Raw genomic sequence first — 25,347 nt, 5'->3', positions numbered from 1 at the left:
CGTTTTATAATCTGTTCTACAACTTTTCAGGGAATTAACATTAGGCTTATAGATAAAGTTTCTTCTTTAAATTTAAGTGTATTTGCCTCTCTTCAGTCCTTGAGTTCCTTAGAATTTACCTTTACTTTTCAAATTTTATGAAATGTAAAAATTTAGGTCTCTTGCTGAAGAAGGGTGCCAAGTGCTGGCAGTAATTAATCAGTCCGTAAATCTCTCTAGGGCAAGACTTGGTGTATACAAAGGCAGCCAGTTAAGAGCCTGTTGTCTCAGAAAGATGCTGCTCAGGAAGTCTTCATTCCTTGGAATTGTGGTCTCTTTGACTTTGCCTTGGTTCCAGGATTTCTTAGACATGGTCCTCAGGGTCTTCTAGTGACTTCGTCTACCCATGTTGCTTATATCAAAAACAGAATGTGGTTAAGTAACCACTGATTTATATTTTTACTATTGATCTACAGAGGTTGTCAAGAATGTTGCTAAGGCTTGAGTTTTGAAAGTATTTTAGTGGCAGTTGGAGATCTCCCATTATATAACTGGATCACTGTCATCTTTTATTAAATATGTGAAGGCAGAATTGTGCAATCTGAACATTCACAAAGTAGTCTAATCTATCTGTAGACTCTTTAATCTTTGTCAGAAATTCCCTGTTGAAATCTTTAAAACATAGGCTCTCTTTTATATTCATGAAGATATAATCATCACTCCTAGTTTTTGTTGGGGTAAACTTGTTTTAGTCATTCATGTAATTTTTAAACCAAATCCTTGCTTTTTCAAAATCCTTGTTTGTCTTTTTGTCTTCTGGTTTTTATGTCTCTTATTTTTCAGCCTTAGAACTCTAAAGTCAAAACTCCTATTCTGACTCTAATGACTTGTCCATGATCCCAGAAGTTTATTATAAAATATATTGTAATAAGTATAATTGCCAATGAAAACAGCCTAATTGCTACTACCTGTTATAAAACAATGTCTTACGTAGCTCTCAGCATTTCAAAGTTATGTAAAAGAACACGACTCAGCAGAGATTCTCTTTCTCCTAAGAGTTTTTAGAAGAGAGAAGAAATCATAGACAAAAATATGTAAAAACACTAATTATAGAAGATTCTGTCTTTGTGAAACAAACGTGGAGAAATAAATGTCAAAGGGAATCCTCCATTTTTGTTGCTGAAACGATTAAGGCTTTTTTTAGTCTATCACATTTAAAGTATAAATCTCTCATGACATATTTATTTACATCTTAAATAAATCATTAAAATATAAGTAATATGTTGACTTAGTATTTACATTCAAGGGCACCAAACTGTTTTACCCACATTGGCTGACTTCTAAGTCTGTCTGAATTAGGTATGTTTGTTCTGGGTGTTATTATTATTCCTACTTTGAGTCTTAAAAGAAGGAAATAAAAGAACAAAAAGGTTAACTACATCTTTAGATTTGTATGAATGTGACCATGCAATGTAACAGTGGAATTTCAAGACATTTTACAATTAGCTTGCTTTTGAATGTTATTTACGTATGTAAGTGCTTTGTGTAACTGATTTTATTCCTAAGTTTTACTGTGTTTTCTATTACTTATTTTCTGACTGAGTCAAAAGTTAATTTGTGCCTAATTTAATACCATGTGGGTTAAACTTTTTGGGATAGTAATATAAATACAAATACTCTGAAGTAATAAAAATGTCAGTTATTAGATCAAGTAATTATATAATGACATTTCTGAAGACCATTACTTCTATTTTGTGTTAGATTTATTTGTTGAGTTCTGTGCATTATACTTCCTAAAACTAAGATAATACTTGAAGTTTTTGTACAGAGCTTTAAAGTTTACAATACCACGTCATGCATATTCAATTTTATGTATTGGTATAGGCCATGGCCACATAAAAATTGGCTAGGTGTAGTTAATTCTCAATATTTCTTTAAGTAATCTTAACTGCATGTATACCAAACCAATTATTTTACATTACTACTAAATGTCAAATATTTTAGATGTCCAAGAAATTGCGTTCACAAAATCCTTGTATTTTCAAAGACACACACACTATTATTTTTGTTGAAGGGAAAAGAAAGATCAGACAATAGAATCCCAGCTTATTTCTACTTGTATAAATCAAGTCATTTAAATAAATGAATTGTGTATGGTGACCTGTTCTACCAATGTGCTACTGGGGATGTATGAAAAAAAGATGTGCATGGTGGTGGAAGTAGAAAGAGGCATAAAGCGTATTGGAAAACTACCAAATGTCCCCTGCAAATGGGCCCTATTCAGAATCAGTAAGCGTATGATGAGTGAAGTGGTTTTGAATATCGCCTTTAGATTCCATGCTGTTACAAGGCCAGCCCTGAACATGGCAACTCTTATTTCCACACACAGTACCTCTTCACTCTCAATTTAACCCCCAAATCTGATGAACCCATTACTCCATACTTGATTTCATGGAACAAGGAGTAGATATAGTTACAAATGATCAATCACAAGCCGTGAACCAAAGCAGCAAGGCATTAACAATTCACACCATTTCGGTCCACTTGTTCAAGCAGAAGATGTGCCAGCATATTTAATGCACAGCTACTTCGTTCAGTTTAAGAAAAAAACATGACTCAGGCTGCATTTTCGAAATGGAGAGGACTTTCTAAGATTTCATACCTCCTAAGCCTTAATGTCAACATTCATTCACACATGAGTAATTAAAATAACCAGGTGTCCTATAAAGGTCATAATGTCCAAATTAAATTTTACTCAGGTAAAAACAATATGACCTATGAAATTCTTCCCTTCAATGCATCACTATTCTGTTTGATCCTATCATACAAATCAATGTCTCTTACAGCAGTATTATAACACTGTAGACCCCACAGGCAATATGCCGTCAGTTTAATAGGATCACTGAAAAACTAAAGCAGCTGTGAAAGATTGCTCTAAGTATAGCAATCGTGTGCTTGTCATTTTGTTCAGTGGAGGAAAAATCCAAATTTGGGTAGGCATCCGTATTTAAGAAAACGACTGCTAAATCTTTTCTCATAAGTACCTTAGGGACAATAAGATTTGACATATAGCATGTAAACAAAAGTACACAGCAGCTGTTAGTTTAGTTTTGTTTGGATAAAAATACACTGATATAAATCAAGCAACACAGGAGACAGTGTGTTCTCCATCATTCAATCTTCCCTGCAGACCATGCTTTTGAATGGTGTCTAATGGTTGCTGTGGGACCAGGAGCTTTCCAGCTATTACCCAAAGCTGGGTAAGGAACATTAAAATACACACATACCTTGGCACTAGCTCAAACTCCCTGCAGTCATACTTCCTGGACTGGGAAGCAGTCGCATCTACGTATCTTTTAAGAATTTACTTTGTTTTGACCAAAGAAGACTTTTTAGGTCAACTTCATTAAAAAAAAAAAAAATGCCAGTTGAACTGGTTGAACTGGTGGGAAATTTCCAAATGCCTTGGTGTATTTCTAAATGATATCTTGTTAGCAATAGTCAAGTATTTTAGAAGTTGGACCTGCAGCTTGCTGCCAAAGAGTATATAGAAGTTTCTTTATAGGTAACTATACTCTGGGCAGTGTGCTTTTCTTTCATAGTCTTATGTACTCTGACTGAAATGTGAAAATTACAATATTATGTAAATTATGGTTATGGATATTTAATTGTCATGACTTTTAATTTTTTTTGTAAGCAAGTTATTAAAGCCTTTGATTATTCCCTGTGCTTCCTGAAATGCTATTAATACAAAATCCTGATCTTTGTAGCTTTCCATATTAGATTGAAATGCAGTATGCAAAGTAGCCCTTTCAATGTAGGATGTTGCTTTTGGAGAGGGATATATATTCCCTAGGTATAGATCATGACAGAATATTCCAGTCTAAATCTGATAGACAAATTTGATTAGCTTTGTGGTTTCTCTTTAGAGGGATTTTTGGTTCCTTGTCATGTACTTCCTCCATTATGTATCCCAAATAAGTTCACGCTTCTTATCAGTGATGAAATAGTTTTAATATAAGATCCTCTTGAAGACTGAACACTTTATTTTCTTATTTAACATTTGAACTCGTTTTTGGGGTTCTTAGAAGAAATTACCTTTTTGTTATTTTGACCTTAATGTAATATTATTGCTCTGCATTTAAATTTTATTATGTGCCTTTTTCTATAGAAGCATGATTTATGACAAGGTAGGATAAAGTATGTAAGGGTTTTCCAAGGACTTCTAAAAAATACCCATCTCTGGCCTTCTGTCTAGTTAATGCTTCCTTCCCAAATCTTATGGCTTTCTTTTTATATTTATTTTCCTCCTTAGTCTTCATAATCATATAAGGAAAATTAAAATAAAAACAGTTGCACACATCCTAAATATGCTTTGAAATTCAGGAATATTCATGTTTATTTAACAAATTTGGATCAAATTTTTTTAAGTTATAGAAAGTTACAGTTTCTAAATGATCGTAGATAGTTATAGTTATGTTCTTAAAACTTACCCAGAAGACTGTCTACAGTGTATCTGCAGTAACATTTATTCATCTAGTAGACATTTGTTGAGCACTGCTTTCACCGAACTAAAAAATACGGCTTCAAACTCCAGAAGGTTTCAGGATTTACTGGGGGATGAAAGTGGGAGAGGAGAAGATATGAACTAATACAAATTGATAAGAAAAAAGAAACAAAAAACAACAACAACAAAAAAGAGAGAATGCTATGGGAGGCATAGAGGAGGGAGCAATTAATTCCACCTAAATCATTTAGGATATTTTGCCAGAGGTGGTAACATTTGATATGAGCCTTGAAGGATAAGAATATATTAAATAGGTGGGAAAAGAGGGGAGACGATGGGAAAGGAATGAAACAGAGTGAGAAAGGTGTCAGTTGATAATTATGAAATTAATATAGCTACTAGTTTTGTTTATATAATCTGTTTACCCATGATGCTCACTACCAGCTCTGTCCAGTTAAGTTACTCTTTTTGGTCATATGAGTTATTAACAGCCTCAGTCTTAGCGCCAAACTCATTGAAATGATTGGATTAATTTTCATTTTGCCATATAATCATAACTTGAGATGAAACAAAAGGAATAAAAAGTAATAATCCACATAGCTTTTCATCTTTCCAGGGGTGGAAATGATCCCAGTGAAATGATTCCATTTGACTGATATATGCATAATTGCTAAATTTAAGGGATGATCAACTTCCAAACCATTTAATATGAAATGTTGAGGGCTAGCTTAATGAAAATACAGAAAAGAGAAGTTCTTACCACAATCATGCGAACAGGAGAAACTAGGTAGAACACCTGTAATACAGGCCTTTCGCATAAGAAGAAATGTTTATGTGTTGTTATGTACACAAATATTAAAAGACCATAGGATAACCTTCTTGAATGAGGCAATATTTCTACGTAATAGTTTGAAGACAGAGAAGCACATGGTTGGAAGGACACAAAAATAATAAGGGAAAAAGGGAACTCTACATAAAAGAGAAGAAAACCATTGGTTAAGAGTACTTATGAGCTATGATTTGGTATAGAATATTAGGAATATCCACTAAAACACTTAAATAACTAATTCACATCCATGTTAAAATCTATGGTTAAGGTTAAAAAGTCAAGCGACTTCTTTTTTTAAAAAATCAATTATTCAATAATATTTTAAAAGTACATTTTAGGCCAAGGCTCCTTTTTAAATGGACAGTTCTTTAATTCTAACTGCTTAATAAATATTATTATTTTTTAGTATAACATAGGCTGATTTATATATCTTTTTTAAGTACTTAGGCGTATCATTTTCTTATGTTTTCTGTACCTTCCTAGTTAGTGGAAACATTGTTTGTTCTTGGAGTGTGCTTTGTCTTCCTTTTCAAGAAGATCATCAAAGTTACTAGTTTGCAGCTTCCAAAAAGAAAGAGCCTTCTAATCCCTAGTTCAGAGGCTAACCTTTATTAGTGCTCTCGTGGTTATAATGAGGACCCTGCTTCCAGCAGGGAGATTCTGGAATACTGAACAGATTATTCAACAAGTTCAGAGCAGATTCTGAAGTCCCTTATAAAACCTGCTTGTGAATACTGCTTTCTTTGCTTTGCTGTTTCTGGTTTCCATAGTATTCCTAATTACATAAATCATGTGGAACATGGGAGCTGTTTTCCATCCAGTATCAATTCTGACACTGCTTATGCTGTGGTACAGTGTAAACTTTGAAAAACCTAGAATTTTTGTTGTTAAATCTAGTAAGTGCTTTTTTTGGAGTCCCTTGGGCTGACATAAAGAATTTGAAAGTTATTTTGTGACAAGCATAGATAGAGAATCTGATAAAATTTTCTCGTGTTTAAATTCAAGATTAACTCTAGGGTGTAAATCATTCAAGCTTATCATCTACTGCTCAATTTATTAAATTTTATTTCAACTTAATATCTATTTATGTCGTGCCTTTCAGTGTTCAAAAAGTATGGCAGGTTCAATGAGTATACCAATTAAAGGTGTATGAATTAAAATCTAATGCATAGTAATATATGAATGTGTAGCAATAAACTAAAAGCACTGATGATTCTTAAGCTAGGTTTCTTTTGAAAAAAATTGTAATCAAGATTGATTTATATTTTACATTTTTTAAAGGTTGAAGAGTTATAATTCTGAATATAAGCTCATTTATCTTTTAATTTGTATTGCTTTTATAATATTTATGATCTTATATTTTTTTAAGTTTGAGGTGTTTGTTATGATAAGACTTAGAAAAGCAATTACTCTAAGAGAGTATAAAAATGGGATTGATAGATGAATTTCAGGAATTAGTTTCTCAAGCTAAATAAGTGAATTTTATGCATACATCTAAGAAGATGTTTCAGCAGTCATTGGCTCATAATTTCCTCCTAACTTTATTTATACTATATTAGTAGCAAAATCTTGAACCCCGTTTTCAACATTCTCCTTAGTGTTGAACATATTAGACAGACTATATATTATGCTTTGCTAGAGAGTTGTGGAACTTAGTGCCATGAAATGCGTAACTTTTTTACCAAGAGCAAAATTTAGCAGAATACCAGTAGCAAAGGCCATTTGCATAACTCAGCCTTTCAGCAGCTCAGCTGAACCTAATTGTAATTCAATTTCCAGATTACTATGCTAGGCCTCTTTGCATAAAATATGCAACATATAACATAACTAACAGCATGACCTATTTTCTTTGCCGGACCTGTTTTCTTTGTCGGTGATCTATTTAATTCCTTTTTCTAGCAGAAATGTGTATCAGAATAAGGTAGCCAATACATATAGTTATTATGTATGTTTAAGTTTGTGTCACATGTATATACTTAAATAATGACCAAATACAGAAAAATATTTACTTTTTGTGGATTCCCAAGTGTGCCATTTTTATTTCTTGATTTCTGGCTTTTCAGAGGAAAATTAAATCTTGAAAAATGTTAGCTAGCTGCCGTGTTATTGGACTGTTTTACACTAGAAAGACTTTATAAGCTAATCGTGTGAGAAAGTGTATGAACATGTTTGTCAACTCCTTGTGGATGTTGCAGTACATACCCATAAGTAAATATCTTTTATCTGTTTACAAAACGTGTGCTGGAATAGCATTCCTAAATCCTTGACTGTTTCATATTCCAGAAACTGAAAAAAGAAAGGTATGATAAACTGCTTGCTTAAAATTCTCCCTGCTATTTTTAAACAGTCTTGCCATCCTGTTGTATGGGTTACTTAAGGAATGCAACAAAAATCTTCAAATAGGATGGCTTATAAAGGTGTGGATTATATTTTATGAATAATTTCCAGATGTGATGTTTTAGGTATATAGACTTCTCTACAAGAAGCTATATACAGAAACAACATGGATCTTACAATTTTATCAGGACAATGCAAGTAGATTTCAGCAAGGTTGGTTCCAACTCATCTGTGATAAATGAGAAGATAAGGCAATCAGTGCACACCATGACACTCTGTGCAGCTAGTTAGGCACACTTCAGAACTACTCAGGTGTGCTCACAAAGCTTATGAGTCTTGCATGGGGGGTGTCTCAATATAAATACATCCTTCATGGTGGCCACTAGTAACGCAGGAATTGCCTCTCTAAGACTTAACCCAGGTCAGATATAAATAATAGATGTTAAGAGTTAGCTCTGGTATTGGGGCTGTGTTCCAGGCAGTGTATTTCAGTTGGGTTGGGTCAAAAGAATTTTTTTCCCTTCTTTTCTCGAATAGTTCCTCTGCTTGAAAAATGCCTGCAAAATTCCATCACACCTTTGCGGGGACCACTTTGGGTCTCTAAGGGAGAAGGTTTCAGCCCCTCAGGAGCTAAGATGTACATCCAAGGAGTTCTTTTGGCCCTGTACCAACGATTAAAGTCTACAAAAAAATATTATAAACAGGTGAGTCATCCCTCTTTAAAAATTGCTTTATTATATGTTTTAAAAATGTGCTTGGTTGTATAGAGGCAATGATTGGCATTGTGTCATAAAAGAACTGTGACATGTATTTTGTGAGCTCAGTGCCCGTTAGGGAGCCAAAAATGCTGCTTCTGTAATCTCAAAGCCAACAATAATGGAGCTAATTGTGTCTGTCTTTTGGTATAAGATGTCATATGTCTCATCTTTTCTTGCAGCGCATACTGGGCAAAGTGAAGGCAACTTCTTACATGGAAATTCTATAAACTATTACTTTAAGAAAATAAATAGCTCCTAAGTCATTTGAAGGTTTAAATGTTTAGCATTCTATTTTTTTCCAGCATAAAATCAGATTTATGGGGGTTAGAATACAACAAATCACATTCTGAAAAATGGAATCGCGAATCAACTTCATGTCAAGAGCAACTTACTTCATTTATCCTTATTTAACTTCTCTGTTTCAGGAGCCAAAAGTATACAAACAGAGTTAGTTTATTTGAATCAGGTTAAACTGGATTTTGTCCTTTAATTCCTGTGTATTTATTTCATATTTGTATGTGTGTGTGTAAAGGGTGATATTTTTATAATCATGTATAGGGACTTTTGATTTATCTTAAAGTATGATTCACATTTGTAAAGCAGAATTACGAAGCCATTTATAACATAAAAATGAAATTGCCACATTTAAAAAATCCTCTTTGTACTTGGTTTTAAGAATTGAAGCACATATTTTTACCAAGCTAAATAAGGACTGGGTTTTACATTTTGAACTGGGAGGTTCCAGTTTAGAACTGGGCTCATTATCTGAGACCACAGACTGCTGAAAAATGAATATTTTGAAAGCATCATGCTATTATTCTCTGCTTGCAGAGAGGAAGGGGAGGTGGGAATGGGCTGTCAGTCTTAGTGTTCACACAGCACCTCCTGCTGTAGAGTTTGGAAAAGAACAACTTGTATTGACTTTGGAAGAAAGTGTTGTACTAAGGTATCCAGAATTAGCAAAAAACATCTTCCCACGAAACTTCGCAAAATGTGTTTGGTTTGCCTCGTTAATTTCAGCAGATCCAGAAACAGGGTTAATAATTATAATAGATAAGGCTATTCGTAATAATACAATGAAAGAAATAAAAATCCAAACTAATGTTCTCTATTAAGCCATTATATATAGAAACCAGTATAAAATATTTTATTGCATTTAGATTAAATTATTTTAGTTGTAATATTTACGTTTTAAGATATAATGATATTGTAAAATGGATCATGATGAATTGCATTACAATAATTTATTTGAAATTATGTGGTTTGATTCCACTTACTGAAAATTAAAATTATTTAATGTTAGAAGAAATAATGAGACAATTCTCCAATTCAAGAAAAGCACTGTTTAAATAAAATCTAAAGACAAATTTAAACATTTTCTAAGTTTTATTTCAAGTAAGGGTGTTAGAAATAAGAAACGTCCCGGAAAGTAATGGCATGTTTTTCTTACACTGTCTTAAACATGTAAAATTTAAATAAGTATAAATTGCTATACTAGATTTAAAAGAGCTCTGTGCATTGTAAGAAAAAAATACTTTCAGAATTACTTAGTGCTTTAATTTAAAAATTTCTTTATGATTCAAAATAGATGAAAAACATATTTTATTAAATATTAAATTATGAACAAAATTTAACCTTTCAGTGTCTCTGTAATTGTCTGTTTGGGAAATCTGTAAAGATTTCAACATTATATGAATTTAAGAATATTTTGAAACCTATGCTCTCTGCCATTTCTCCTAAAGCTTTTTTCTTCCATTAAGTTGTAATTCAGAGCTTTCCATTCAGCAGTTTTAATATGATACTTAAGTTTTATTTTGAAATATAAAAATGAAGAAAAATAAGCAGAAATTTGCTCATTATGCATTTTTATGTAAATTTCCGTTGCTTTAGATGTGCTCTATTTTATGTATGCTTGAGGTTTTCTTCTTTTGTAGTGTTATACCAAGACTTAATTTAAAATTATTTGAATGTTTAGAGAATTCACTATAGTGATATCCTTATCAGACCATCAATGCTTAGGTGTTAAGCCTGACAATATCTTTATTTGTGAGTGGGATTTCTTAGCAAATATCCTTCTGAAGCATTAATGAACTTTGTTTGAACTACACTTACTTCATTTGACCTTTGGTATAGCCTTTTCTATTTAGTTTTATATAAGATTGTGTTAAAGAATCTTTAGATAGGTGAAATGGAGTTAGGTGATGATTCCTATTTCCTTAACAAATTAAAGTTTATAAATCGTATGATTAGATTTTTCTTGATATTATTTCAATTTATTTCACTTTTGAGATCACGTATAAAAACAATAATATTGTCTTGATGTCTGTCAAAATGTAAGCTTTAAATTTTGTCATTCCCAAAGGAAATTTCTTTTAATAAATCGCGATAATATAGCTTTAAAAGAAAAGTCAGGGCGACTGGTTTTATGTTTACGAACTTACTCATTTTTCAGTTTTTAACTTTAGCTTGGCTGTTATAGCATGCAACTGAATTAAGCACACTACATTAGGGTGGTCTTAAATATATACTGATTCGTGTGTATTAAAATGAGATATTATATTTAGAACAGCATAAAGTCACTTAGTCTTACATTTATCACATTTATTTCCTTAAAAGTGGAAACATCTTAGAAATTGCTTGGAGCTAAGCAGAATCTATTTAATTGGTAATCTTTGCAATTGCATAAACGCATTCCTATGAAATGTAGTTAACACTTTCAGTGACAGGGCCTGTTCCATCTCATTAGCATTCTTGTTATGTAGTGGTGCTGTTGGTGGGGGTGTTGAAGTAGGAATGCCATTGTGTCGAGTTCTAGTGTTTGGGGACAAACACTGCTGTGGAAGGAACGTGTGAAAAGGCCACAGTCCTGTCAGTGAATGAGGAAGGCTGTGCTTTCTGTGTGCTTCAAGCAGGGAAGCTGTCATTCATAGGCCTAACACAGCTAAGCAGAGGCCAAAACACAAGGCTGCACTACCTTTTAAAATGATATTAGTGATTTTTAAACATGATCTTCTTTATTTATGATCCTACATAGAGCTTTTAGTTGCTGTCAGTAAACAAAATATGGTAGTCTGTTCAGAAACACTGTAAAGATGCGTAAATGTGTATGGAACTGTGCCAGGCAGCTATACAAATAATGACTCAGAATGGCTGATGGGCAGTGTTAAGTACAAATGTGATTTTTGAGAAACACTCATTTCTGAAAATGTCTTCACAAGTTTGAATTTTTCCCCAAACCAACAAAATTCCTGGAGACTTTTACAAAAGAATGTATAGCACTTTTTTTTTTAATACAATTTTTGAAAACGCTTATAAACTTTCAGTTTTAATCATGTAAAGCTGTTCACAGTATGACCTAACAGTTCTTATAGATTGCATAGTTATTTTTGAAATTCAGAGAGAAAAAAAGGGAAATGAGTATCTAACTATAATATGATAAGCACCATCTTAATTAGGAAGAGAGTCATAGCCCCTGATTTCGTTAAGCCATGAAAAAATGCATCTGTGAATTTATGAAATTTTAAGAAATTTTAAATTCTACTCCTAGTTTTTAGCACTTCGGAATAAAATGATTAAGTTTGAGATTAAATTTTAGCTGATTTGATTACTTAAAGCAAAATAAATAAACCAAAGTATTCTCCAGTATTTCTTAAATTCTTGGGGTATTTTCTAAACTTTGGTAGTGTATTGAAAAACACTGCAATTTCTATTTATGTCTGAAGTTGTGGGAAAATGTTTTATTTCTGTAATTTTAATTTAGAAATGTGTATTTGAGCTATTTCTAGTAAATCATTACTTAATAAAGTTTGTTGAGGATTATATAATTTTTGGCCTGAGTGATTTAAATTTAAATTTTTTTGCATGTATGTAGTCTCTTTTGTTTATTAATTTAAGCAAGTTAACTTTTTTGGATGCTGTTATATATGCTATATGTAAAAGTTCTATATTTGGCGTATTGTGTTTAGCGATCTCAGGTACTGAATTTCTATTTCAAAAATTAGGTTTTACTTTTTAAATTATAACAATATTGCAGATTTATTTTGTGGGCATATTATTTGATGAGGAAATAACCATCTAGCTTCAGTATATATTGTTTTTGCAGTTTAAAATTGAAATGTATTTTGTTAATATACTAAAACTAAGCTCTATCAAAGCACTTAAATTTTGTTTAAAAAATTGTGTAAGTAAATGTTGGCTCACTTTATCCACACTTTCAATAAGTTTGGTAATTAGGTATCAAACAACAGTATAATATAATTATATCCAGAATTGATTCAGCTCAAAATATGCTTGAATTACATTTATTATTGACAAAATTTGTTTATTGCATAAAGTATTTAAAAAGGAATCTTAGTATTTTAATTTTTCAAAAAAAAAGTGCTTAAAGTTAGTCTTTTCAGATCCTGTGTCAATTAAAATAATTTATTGGTTCTACATTATTGAATGAATAACTATTTCTATTTTATTTTCTGTATATACTTTAAAAATTGAGCTGTTTCTTTGACTTAGTCTTTCTGTGAGAACACTTAAAATATTTCAATATTTTAAAAACTTCTTAATTATCCTTTGAAATCTTGGAACAAAATCTATAATATATAAACGCAATGTACTATTAAAAACATGAAAATAGCGTGACAGTCATTTCGAGATGAAAACTACTTCTGAAGGTTCTGATAAGTAATTTTTTTTAGAATATTAGGTTGTTTGTAGATTTGAGTGATTGTTGATTTTTTTTTCCTGAAACCAAGCTGCATTCTAGTTACTTGAAGTATTTTAAGAACCTTAAACTTGTGTCTCTTTCTAAGTGTCATGCTTTGAGCAGGCCTAACATCAGTTAAATGAAGTGAAAATTGCATTCTTGTCTTGATAGAGATGAAAATGGATTTCTGGTCATGAAATAGATGTAGTTGTCACTTTTTAAAAAAGGTGTCAGCAGTTTGCTTCAGTGAGTAAGGTGCCAATTCAGTATGGCAGTAAACTTGTGATCTGAGCAATCAATAAAATGCTTCAATAACTTCTGCTTCATTACACTTATAATAAGAGGCTATAGATCCATGGCACATAAAATGTTGATAAAGAGGATATGTGGGGATCGACTGCGACAATTTTCTCAAAAGTACAGTAAGTGCAATATTGCCATCTAGAGTTTGTGCATAGGTAATTATTACAGAGAGGGGGGAAGCGACAGTGGAATAAAATAAGAAGTGATATTGAAATACTGTTTATTTTCCATCAGTTATCCATGACACATTTATCTTCATGGAACGTTTCATTTGACTTGTCATAAAGCTGTTTGTTTAGGTCAGGAGAAAATTTTGAAATCTGTATTTTTCTCTAATTCTTTTAGAATTATACTACCAAGTGTCAAATATGTATCTCTAGCTCAAAATTGAACTTTTAATCATGAAAACTATTTATTAAATAACTCACTTTGGAAAAAAATAGAGGTTTTTCTTTTTTACATGGTAATTCAGTTCTATAAAACCAGAGAGCTTTATTGACATCTCAGTTGGGTGTCTTTCAATTAGGAAAATTATCTTTATTAATGGTAAACCTCCTTCAGAGAATAAGGGCCAACTTACGTTTCAAATGGTATTTTAAAATAAATATTTTTTTACTTAAAAACTGCATCTCATGAAGGAAAGATAGACTTTTCTGCTTACGCAATTCTGAACATTTTCATGAAAAGTGAATTCCATTTGGGGACCATCTAGGAATATGTCTCCATCTTTATCAACACATTAAAAATATTAGTTATCACTTTACTTTTCTTGATTAATTAAAAAGTATTTAAATTGTTTCATTTTATAATACTTTTTGAATGAACTAATATGGAAACATTTAAAAATCATTTATCCTCTGTACTTGTGACTGAATAGAAAATTTTATAAAAATCTGAATTTAAGTGTTTTAATTATAATACAGATAAAGTAAACTTAATATGGATATAGATGGACTTAACAAGGAAAGTTGTGTTTTTTCTCACTCAACTCTCCCTTCACAGAATATGGACCATTTTTCTAAGTTTATAGAGCCAGGCCTTTAGGTTTCCCTGAGATGAATAATTTGGCATTAATATATTATTAATGCATTTTTTCTAATACACTGTTGATGTATTTGGTTTTTATGTCTGTGTGTGAATGACTTCCATAATTGTAAAAAATGGAAATGATTATAACATAAATTTATTTTCATTTTCTGACCAAAAATTTATTCTCAGACATCCTAATGTTATATCCCCCCTTATATTTAAGATAATTCTTTAGTTAGATGAAGATACCCTTCTTTAGTTAGATGAAGATATCCTATGTTGAAATTTCTAATCATATTGGGTAGAAATATTGCATTTTAAAATCTCCAAATAAAGATAGAATTGTCCAGGCAAAGTACTTGAAAGTAGACCTGACAAATGCTCTTTAAATTACTCAACCACCTACAGGTATTATTGCCTATGACTCTTTTGAAATGAGAATAAATTTTATAGAGTTACAGCAGCAAAGTGAAAGAGTGTGTTTGATAGATTTCCTGAACAGTTTCAACACCCACAGGTATTATTTGTAAGAAAACAATCATGCCGAGTCTTCAGCTGGTTAGAGAGGGCATAGCATTCTATCTTCACCTGACATCCTATCTGTTCTGTCAACATCCTGGGCCCCCTGCCTTCTGCCCCCTCCTCCCAAAACAATAATGCTCACTGAGAGGTTCGTGTGAATGGACAAGAATATGAATGTTTTTTTCCTTGAAGAACTAAAACGGTATTGAATGCACATTCTTAGTGGGAGGAAAACCAACTCTCTTGAGGATTGACTAGTATTTTCTATTTACTATTCAAATGGATCATTGTTGTCAATGATTGCTAGTTAAGATCTTTGGTTGTTGAGAAGTCTGACTAATGATTGATAAAGCAATTGTAAACATGTTGGGAATCATTGCTTTGCTTTATTTTATTCAGAGACATATATAGTGGCTTCCTCTCACTTCTTGTTAGTAGCGTTAGTTCGAGTAAACATCAATCTTACAACAAACTTCTAATTTTCAAATAATATAATTCATTCTTTGCTCTTATTTTATATGTTGCAAATGGTGTGAATTAATATAACATTAATTTATTGCTCTCTTCCATAAAACTTTCTCAATTATGTTAGAAAATCAATTTTACATAACCTCCCTAAAATAATCAGTATCCTGTTACATTTCTAAAATATTTAAGTTTCTAAACATAGCCAGTCATGCATGGAAAAAGGATGTGGCAAGAGTTCATTTATCAACACTTAATATATGTGACTGGGAAGTAGATATTGAAAGCTTCAGAGAAAAGAATTATAGCATAAATAAAAGGTGCTGAAAAGGGCTTCAGCCTTGGCAAACCACAGGTGAGTTACATTTTTTAGAACTGTACTGCCCAATACACTATACCTTGTGTTTTTAAACTAAAATGAAATAAAATTGAAAATTGGGTTCCTCAGTCTCCCTCGCCACATTTTGATTACTCAATAGCTATATCATCACTGAAAATTCCACTGGACAATTCTTTTTTACAAGGCAAAAATTCGGTCGGATGTGTAGTTATACTTCTGGCATTGGATTCCTCATTCTGTGATTAACAAGGTGACACATCTTTGTTATGTCACCTGTAATACAGGCCTTTCACATAAGAAGAAATGTAACCTTGTAACTTACAGGTGTTATGACAAGGTAGGATAAAGTACGTAAGGGTTTTCCAAGGACTTTTAAAAAATACCCATCTCTGGTCTTCTCCTGTCTAGTTAATGCTTCCTTCACAAATCTTATGGCTTTCTTTTTATAATTATTTTCCTCCTTAGTCTTCATAATCATATAAGGTAAATTAAAATAAAAACAATCGCATACATCCTAAATATGCTTTGAAATTCAGGTATATTCATGTTTATTTAACAAATTCAGATCAAATTTCTTTAGGTTACAGAAAGTTATAAAAGTTATAGAAAGTTGTAAAAGTTAAGGTCTTTTAAAGGCCTGTATTACAGGTGTTTAAAGGCCTCATGGCGTTTGCTACTGGTATTCCAGTTTCACTTCTGGCATTGGAATCCTCATTCTGTGATTAACAAAGTGACAAATCTTTTAACATGATCAGGATCTAATTTGGTGTTGGATAGGTAAGGTGCTCCAGTCCTCATAAAGCAAAACAAAGCAAATATTTTGAAAAAACAAAACAAAACCATATAGTTCACAATCTGTTTGCCATCCAACCACCAGGTGGACACCTTTAGGCCCTTCAGTGTCTCTTAAGATCCTTATAAATGAACTATATGGTGTGGCATCTTTAGGGACTATAATTCTACCAGTTACTGATTTAACCTTATCTTTTGGGTACCTCCCCACCCCAAAAAAGTAATTAGAGAACCAAAGAAGACAAACTCAAATGATGAAGTGTTGAGTACCACTTATGTGCTCTGTGTATTAACCGCTGTTGAAAATATAGGAGAATTCTCTAAGGCCTCGCCCTCAGGAAGCTACTTTCTTGTTTTGGAGACAAGGCACACCCATGTGAAGCTATTAAGAAATATACTTATCAGTATAAAAAGAAGTGCTAAAATATGTGGTACAGATTCTATGTATTATGGGAACTTAAATAAAAGAAAGACTAGCATGAAAATAGAATGAAAGCATTTTGAGGTTGAATGAATTTTAAAGGGTGTGTAACCCAGTCCTCTCATTTTATAGATAATAAGACAGTAATACTTACCTCACTGAGTTGTTGTGAAGATTAAATCATGTATATAAAACTCTTTTTTTTTTTTTTTTTTTTTGAGACAAAGTCTCACTCTGTCACCCAGGCTGGAGTGCAGTGGCACGAGGTTGGCTCACTGCAACCTCCACCTCCCAGGTTCAATTCTCCTGCTTTAGCCTCCTGAGTAGCTGGGGTTACAGGCACATGCCATCATGCACCGCTAATTTTTGTATTTTAGTGGAGACGGGTTTTCACCATATTGGCCAGGCTGGTCTTGAACTCCTGACCTCAGATGATCTGCCCACCTCGGCTTCTCAAAGTGCTGGGATTACAGGCATGAGCCACCAAAGACTCTTAAAACAGTACCTGGAACTTACTTACTTACTTACGAGTAAGTGCTCACTGAGGATTAGCTATCATCACCAGCATCTTTATTAATATTATAAAGTAATTAAGACCAATGGCAGTGAGGTCCTTGTCTAAGGTGAGACAGCAAGATAGGGTTGTAATGGCACTAAAGCCTATCTTCATTAGGAAATGCAAGGCATGTTTTATTAACTGAAGTATGGGTAGAGTTTGAAAAGGAGATTCAGATAGGCAGTGGTATGAAGTCAGGAGTGAACAAGATATCATTTCAAACAGGTTATATGTGATTTTTTTAAAAAAGGATATCAGTGGCCTTTGGAAGCTAATGAAAACTTAGAGTGAATAGGATTAAAGTAAAAATTGGTGTTGGAGAATTAAGGGCAGTGGATATAGATAGGACCTTTCAGAGGTTGAGAGTGGTATATTTTTTTAAAGTTCACAGCATATTAAATAATGAAGAAATGCCAAAACAGGATTTTAAAACCATTAAGTATATTTTACATGATTACCCTTAAAATTAACTCTATTAACAAAAAGCACAGTATGATATAATTGTTCTATTTACATGATAATTAAAAGATTTCTTAAAAATATTAATCATAACCCATGTTGGGGGAATGATCTGGTGATGGGGCAGATGTTTCAAAATGACTGTCTTCTCCAGAGTATCCTGTCACTGTACCTTCTTGATTGTGTGTGTAACTTTATTTGCAGATAATGAAAAAAGCTAAATGTGTGGCCTATTTTGAATGTAAGACTAAGGTCAGAAGACCTTCCTCAGTCTCAGGATCTGAGATCCTAACATGGTTGGATAGTGTGGATGGGGAAAGCAAATCATTGAAGTTTGGAAAGCATCTTCTAGAGTTTACTTTAGGAAGGAGATACACACTGCAGGAGAGCAAATCCACTCACACTATACAAGACATGCCAAGAAGTGTTTTCCTTATTTTGTTTAAATCTGGTTTTATCTTTCACACGTGGTGGTGGGAGAAAAATAAAACTAAATCTGATTCAGACCAAATAATTTAACCGGTTTATTTAGGCAATGCTCAGCCTTTTGAATAAAGATGCCCAGATGTTCATCTTTCTGCCATTTTTTTTTGTGTTCCCTCCAAGAAGTCATCTGTGTTTATGGAGGAGAAGGGCTTATTAAGTAACAGTTGGGGTTGTTCCCCTGAATGAATACAAAGAGCAGAAGATGTACAGTGGTTTTAAGAGAATGAAGGTCCAGATTCCCAACTCCCATATGCACTTTTTAGTAAAATGATTCTGATTGAGAATGTGCCTGCAGTGTAAGGGAATGCCATTTGTTTTCTCCTTTCCCATTTTCCATTCACCCTTTAAAAAGGCAAAGCACACCTCTTCCTCATCCTGAGTCTATTCTGGTGTATCACCTTGTGGTGTAAAAACCTCCAGGCACCAAACAAAAGGACACTTTGAAAATATTAGTGTCATCAGCTTGTGATAGGGCTCCAAATCTTTCCTTGCCATTATATATGTGTTTCTGTTAAGGAAGAAGTGGTATAGAAATACAAAGTTGAGAAGAAAAAGGAAGGATGTAAACTTTCTGATTGTCTTAGCACTTTGGGAGGCAGAGGCAGGAGGGTCGCTTGAGCCCAGGATTTCGGGACCAGCCTGGGCAACATAGGGAGACACCATCTCTACAAAAATAAAAAATTTAGCCAGATGTGATGATGCATGCATGCTTGTGGTACCAGCTACTTGGGAGGCTGAGGTGGGAGGATTGCCTGGGCCTTAGAGGTCAAGGCTACAGTGAGGTGTGATCATGCCACTGCATTCCAGCCTGGGCAACAGAGTAAGACCTGTCTCAAAAAAACAAAAACAAAAACAAAATTTCATAACTTTCTGATTGTTAAAGAAGAGTTTTTTCAAGTTTTAAAAAATGGATAATTATTGATGTAAAACTGCTCTGGTATCAAACCTCACTGGATAGATTTTAAAAACCAATTTAACAGTTTTCTTTGGTAATGGCAATATTTATAACATGGCAGAAAATTACATACTTTGTAACTTTTTAAGCTAATGATAAAAAATGTTAAATGTCAACTTAAAATGTTGGTACATAGTTTTCTAAGTAAAGGTTACCCAATTTTTATAAATCCTTCGAGATAGCATGTGAGTAAAATATTCGGGAGTCATCATGGTTCAAGGGAGAGAAAGGTGGTCCTTTGAGCCATGTGGTGTCTGACTGCAGAGATGATTGGTCTTGTCTGCTGCTGAGGTTGGTAGCTGATGCTGGATGTTCTCTGGGTGGGTGGGAGTGCACCCTGGAAGCTGTATTCTTAGCTTGACTCTTGCTGAGTTAGTACCACATTTTTCCATCTTGGTCTTGGCCTACATGAGCCACCCCTCAGCCTCTGCAGTGTAGTAATTGTAGGCATTTTGGCCCTTATTTTTTTTTTTCTTTCTTCTATTTTTTTTTCTTTTTGGTCCTTAATATTTTTATGACTATTTCTTATTGTAAAAAAACACACAGCATTACATTCACCCATTTACCCATTTTTTAAGTGTACAATGCAGTAGTGTTAAGTATATTTACATTGTTTTCTTAATTTCCTTTTTGGATTTCTCATTGTTAGTATATAGAAATGCAACCAATTTTTGTGCATTAATTTTGTATCCTGAAACTTTGCTGAAATTATTAGTTGTAACAGATTTTTGTGTGGAATTTTTAGGGTTTTCTATATGTAAAATAATCTCATCTGTGAACAGAGATAATTTTACTTCTTCCTTCCAAATTTGAGTGCCTTTTCTTTTTCTTGTCTAACTGTTCTGGCTAGGACTTTCAGTACTATATTAAATAGTAGTGGTGAGAGTGGGCATCCTTGTCTTGTTCTTGATTTTAGAGGAAAAGCTTTCAGTCTTTTACTGTTGAATATGATGTTAGCTGCGGCCTTTTCATATCCATCCCTACTTTGTTGGAGTGTTTTTATCATAGCGTATTGAATTTTACCAAATGCTTTTTCTGCATCAATTTAGATCATCATTGTGTTTTTTAATCTTCATTTTGTTAATGTGGAGAATTACATTCATTTATTTTCTTATGCTGTGCCATCCTTTCATTCCAGATATAAATGCCAGTTGGTCGTCGGCCCTTAATATCTGAGGCCTTTCTGGCTACAACTTTGCTACCCTGGGGGCTGTGTGAGAATTTGTGGGTCTCATGTCTGATTATTCAGGTCATAATTTAGGTAATATATTTTGTCAAATACTTTTTACTGCATTTATTGAGATTTTCATATACATATTTTTACTGTTAATATAGTAAATTATGTTGATTCATTTTCAAATATTAAACCTTATGTTTCTGAGATAAACACTACTTGTTCATGTAGTATTTGCATATATATTATATATTATCCTCCTTATTTTTATTACTTGAATTTATTACATTTATTAAATCCTATTAGTGATTTTTATCTCTCTGATCTTGAGGGGCATTGGCCCGTAGTTTATCTTTCTTTTAATATCTTTGTCTGATTTTGGTATTAGGGTAATGCTGGCTTCATCAAACGAGTTGAGAGGTACTTCTTCTTCTTCTATTTTCCAAGTTTGTTTACCACTTCTATTATTTCTTAAGTATTTGGTGAAGTTCATTAGTAAAACCATCTGGGCCTGGAGTTTTGTTTACAGGTAGGTTTTAAATTATGAATTAAAAAATTTTTAGTATTCGTATAGGTATTTATTTGTTTACTCTTATATGATTTCAACTTTTATTTTACATTTGGCAGGGTACATGTGCAGGTCTGTTATATGGCTATATTCTGTGGTTTGGGGTACAGATGATCCCATCACCCAGGTAGTGAGCATACTACTCAATAAGTAGTTTTTCAGCCCTTCTCCCTCTTTGCCCCTTCTAGTATTCCTCAGTGTTCCTATCTTTATGTTCAACATGTAGCTGTTTATGTTACATAATTCTTTGTGATCTTTAGTAGTTTAATGTCTTTTAAGGAATTTGTTCATTTAATCTAAATTGAAAATGTATTGACATAAAGATGTTTATAATATTTTGTTATCATTCATTTGAAGTCTGTAGAATTTGCTTTTTAATTCCTTATATTGGCAATTTCTAGACTCTCATTTTTTACCTAACTCGTCTAGCTGAGGTGATCAATTTTATTTATATTTTCCAAGAAATGGCTTTTCATCTAATTGATTTTCTATTTTTGGTCTGCTATTTATTTCATTGATTTTATGCTTTATTAATTCCTTACTTCTGCTTATGTAGGGTTTAATTGATATTTCTTTTTCTAGTTTCATAAAAAAAGAGCTTAATTGATTTAGACCTTTCTACTTTTCTAATGTAAGCATTTAATGCTATAAATTTCCCTCAAAGCCCTGCTTTTGCTATGCCTAACAAATTTCAGTATGCTGTTTTCATTTTTCTTTAATTCAAAAGACTTTAAAGTTTTTCTTGTGATTTTCACATCTGTTATTTAGAAATATCTTGTTTAATTTGAATTATTTTTGGATTTCTGTATATCTTTCTGTAATTGGTTTCTAGTTTCCATCGTGGTCAGAGAACAAACTGTGTATAATTTTAATCCTTTGATATTTTTTGAGATTTGCTTTATGTCTCAAAATATATCCAAATTAATGTTCCATGTTTGTTCTGTCTTATTGGTTTAAGTGTTTTTAAATGTCAGTTTGTTCAAGCTAGTTGATAGTATTGTTCACATCTTCTGTTATTCTTGTTGTAATTTTGGATTTGTCTATTTCTCCTTTCAGTTCTATCAGTGTTTTCTACATATATTTTGAAGTGCTGTTATTGGGTTTGTATTATTTTAAGATTGCTGTATTTTCTTGATAAATTGACTTAAAATCCTTAGGAAATGTTCCTCTTTATTCGTGGTAATATTCTTTGTTCTGAAGTCCATTTTGTTTTATGTTAATAAAGCTACTCCAATTTTCTTTTCACAAATGTTATTATAAAATACTGTCCTTTTACTTTTCTGTCCTTTAATTTTAACTTATCTGTATTTTTATATTCTGTCTTGTAGAAAGAATATATTTGGGCCTTGCTATTTCCTCCAGTCTGAAAATTTCTTTTAATTGGAGTGTTTAGACCATTTACATTTAATATAATTAGTAATATGATTGGGTTTAATTATTTTACCTTGTCATTTGTGTTTTATTTGTCTCATTTGTTTATTATTTTATCTTTTTAAACTGCTTTATTTTGGATAAAATACATTTCTTTTTGGTCACTTCATTGCTACTGAAATAGTTAGTATGTTTGTCCCCTCCAAGTGTCATGTTGAAATGTGATTCCCACTGTTGAAAGTGGGGCCTGGTGGAAGGTGATTAGATCATGGGGGTAAATCCCTCCTGAATGCTTTAGCACCTTGCTCCGTTGGTTTACATGAGATCTGGTTGTTTAAAAAAGCCTGGGACTTCCCCCTTCTCTCTTGCTCCTCCTCTTACCATTTGATGTGTTGACTCTTCCTTCACTTTCTACCGTGATTATGAGCTTCCTAAGGCCCTCACCAGAGGCAGATGCTGGAGCCATGCTTGTACAGCCTACAGAACTGTGAGCCAATAAAACCTCTTTTCTTTATAAACTATCCAACCTCTGTCATTCCTTTATAGCAATACAAAAATGGCCTAACACAGCTACCATAAGCTTATTAGCTATATCTTTTTGGCTTGCTTTGTATGCATGAGTGTATGTGTAGTTGCTCTAGGATGTTTTGTTTATATATTTAGCTTTTTATACTCTATCTTTGAATAATACTTATTACTTCATTATAATATAAGAAGCATATGTTTTTATTTATCCTTCCTATTCTTTGTGCCACTGTTGTCATGTATTTTATTTTTATCTGTTATTTTCCCCAGAAAATATTGTTATATTCTTACTTAAACAGAAAATTTTAAAAGATATTTAAAAATGAGAAAAATGTCTTTTTCTTTACCCACATACTTATGAGTTTTGATATTCTTTATTCCTTAATAAATCCAAGTGTCCGCTTATGTTGTCTTCCTTTTGCCCTAAGAACTTCTTTTGTTAAAACTTTTTTTTTTTTTTGTTAAAGAGATGAGCTCTTGCTTTTTTGAGACCTTCCTTCCTTCCCACTGAGTACTGACAAAGTCAATAGGTTTTCTTTCCCAGACTTTAAAAGATGTTGTTCTATTCATCACAAGTTTCTGATGTAACATTGGAGAGTATTCTTACCTTAGTACTTCTTTATCTAATGACTTTTTCTTTTATTTCTTTTAAGAATTTATATTGATAACTTTTTTTTGGCAGTTTGATCATGATGTGCCTTTTGGGTTTTTATTGGGGAGTTTACCTTTTGCAATTTGTTGAATTTCTTGGATATATGTGGCTCTAATTTTTGTTATTTTTTTTGGCCTTTATGTCTTAAAATACTTTTTCTGTTCCTAACCCTCTTTCCTATTTTTCTGGACTCTAGTTCCACAATATTAGTTTGCCATTTATTTTGTTTTTTTCCCAGTACTTTTTTCTGGGCACTTTATTTTGATTTGTTTCTGTGGTAGCCACCAGGCTGAGCTAGGACATGAGTCACCTTCAGTTCTGCAAGAAGCCATTAGAGAAGAAAGCTGCAGATACAGCATCTTGCCTGGAATTAAGGCATTTAGTTACCAAATTTTAAATATAAGAGAAAATTATATTCCAAATACAAATACTATCTTTCCTCTTATATTCCTCAGCCTGGTTCCTTAAGTATTACATCATCAAGATTCTCCTATCAGTTCATATTTATTTCTCCTCATTCCTTAATACTAGAATCTCTTCTTAAGTCAAGCTAATATTATCACTGTTCAATAACCATACCATTCTCCTTCCTAGCTTTGTGTTTCCTGTTTCCTATATGGAATAGGAATGTGCTTCTTCATTTTCCTTATGTCGAAATAATGAAAATATTCCAGACATGAAAGATTGGAATAAACATTTCTGTAAGCCAAATGCAACTCGATCAAATCCTTTCTTCAGATATTTTTTTCAGGAAATAAAGCATGTCTATATCTATCTTTCTGGATAGATTTATGTATAATTTTTCTTCCCTGTGCTTCCTCTCTAGAGGTAACCATTATCTGAATCTCCAGTCATATTTTATAGTATATATAATATATGTATATTATATTATATATAATATATTTTTATATTATATATTACATATATGTACATGTATATATTAGCATACATGCATATGTACATATAACACAAATTTACATATTTATATGTATATATTGTTATTATTTTATTTTATTTTAATAGTTTTTTGGGGAAAGGTAGTTTTTGATTACATGGATACATTCTTGAGTGGTGATTTCTGAGATTTTGATGCACCCGTCACCTGAGCAGTTTATGCTGTACCCAATATGTAGTCTTTTATCCTTCACTCCCTCCCAACTTTCCTCCATGTCCCCAGAGTCCATTATATTATTCTTACGCCTTTAGTTTTCCATTCCTGAATTACTTCACTTGGAATAATGACCTCCAACTCCATCCAAGTTGCTGCAAAGGCCATTATTTCATTCCATTTTATGGCTAAGTAGTATTCCATGATGTATATATGCCACATTTTCTTTAGCCTCTTGTTGATTGATGGGCATTTAGTCTTGTTCATATTTTTGCAGTTGTGACTTGTGCTGCTATAAACATGCATGTGCGTGTGTCTTTTTCACATAATGACTTCTTTTCCTTTTGGTAGATTCCTAGTAGTGGGATTGCTGGATCAAATGGTAGTTTTACTTTCAGTTCTTTAAGAAATCTCCATACTGTTTTCCATAGTCATTGTACTAGTTTACATTACCACCAGCAGAGTAAAAGAGCTCTCTTTTTGTCACATCCACGCTAACATCTATTATTTTT

The 25,347-nt window shown here is 32.5% G+C and overlaps 1 protein-coding gene across 1 annotated transcript in view; it reads left to right on the top strand.

Moving 5' to 3' along the window:
- DCDC1 (doublecortin domain containing 1) overlaps nt 1–25,347 on the top strand; it is a 508,775-nt gene that overhangs the window by 113,145 nt on the left and 370,283 nt on the right. The window contains exon 11 of the mRNA XM_021926829.2: nt 8,190–8,356. Within this exon, the coding sequence (XP_021782521.2) occupies nt 8,190–8,356 (167 nt within the window). The remainder of the gene's footprint in view (nt 1–8,189; nt 8,357–25,347) is intronic.

Source organism: Papio anubis, chromosome 12 (genome assembly GCF_008728515.1).
Source record: "Papio anubis isolate 15944 chromosome 12, Panubis1.0, whole genome shotgun sequence".
Taxonomy (NCBI): domain Eukaryota; kingdom Metazoa; phylum Chordata; class Mammalia; order Primates; family Cercopithecidae; genus Papio; species Papio anubis.
The sequence above is the reverse complement of the archived record's forward strand: the minus strand, read 5'-3'. Positions and strand labels throughout refer to the sequence as shown.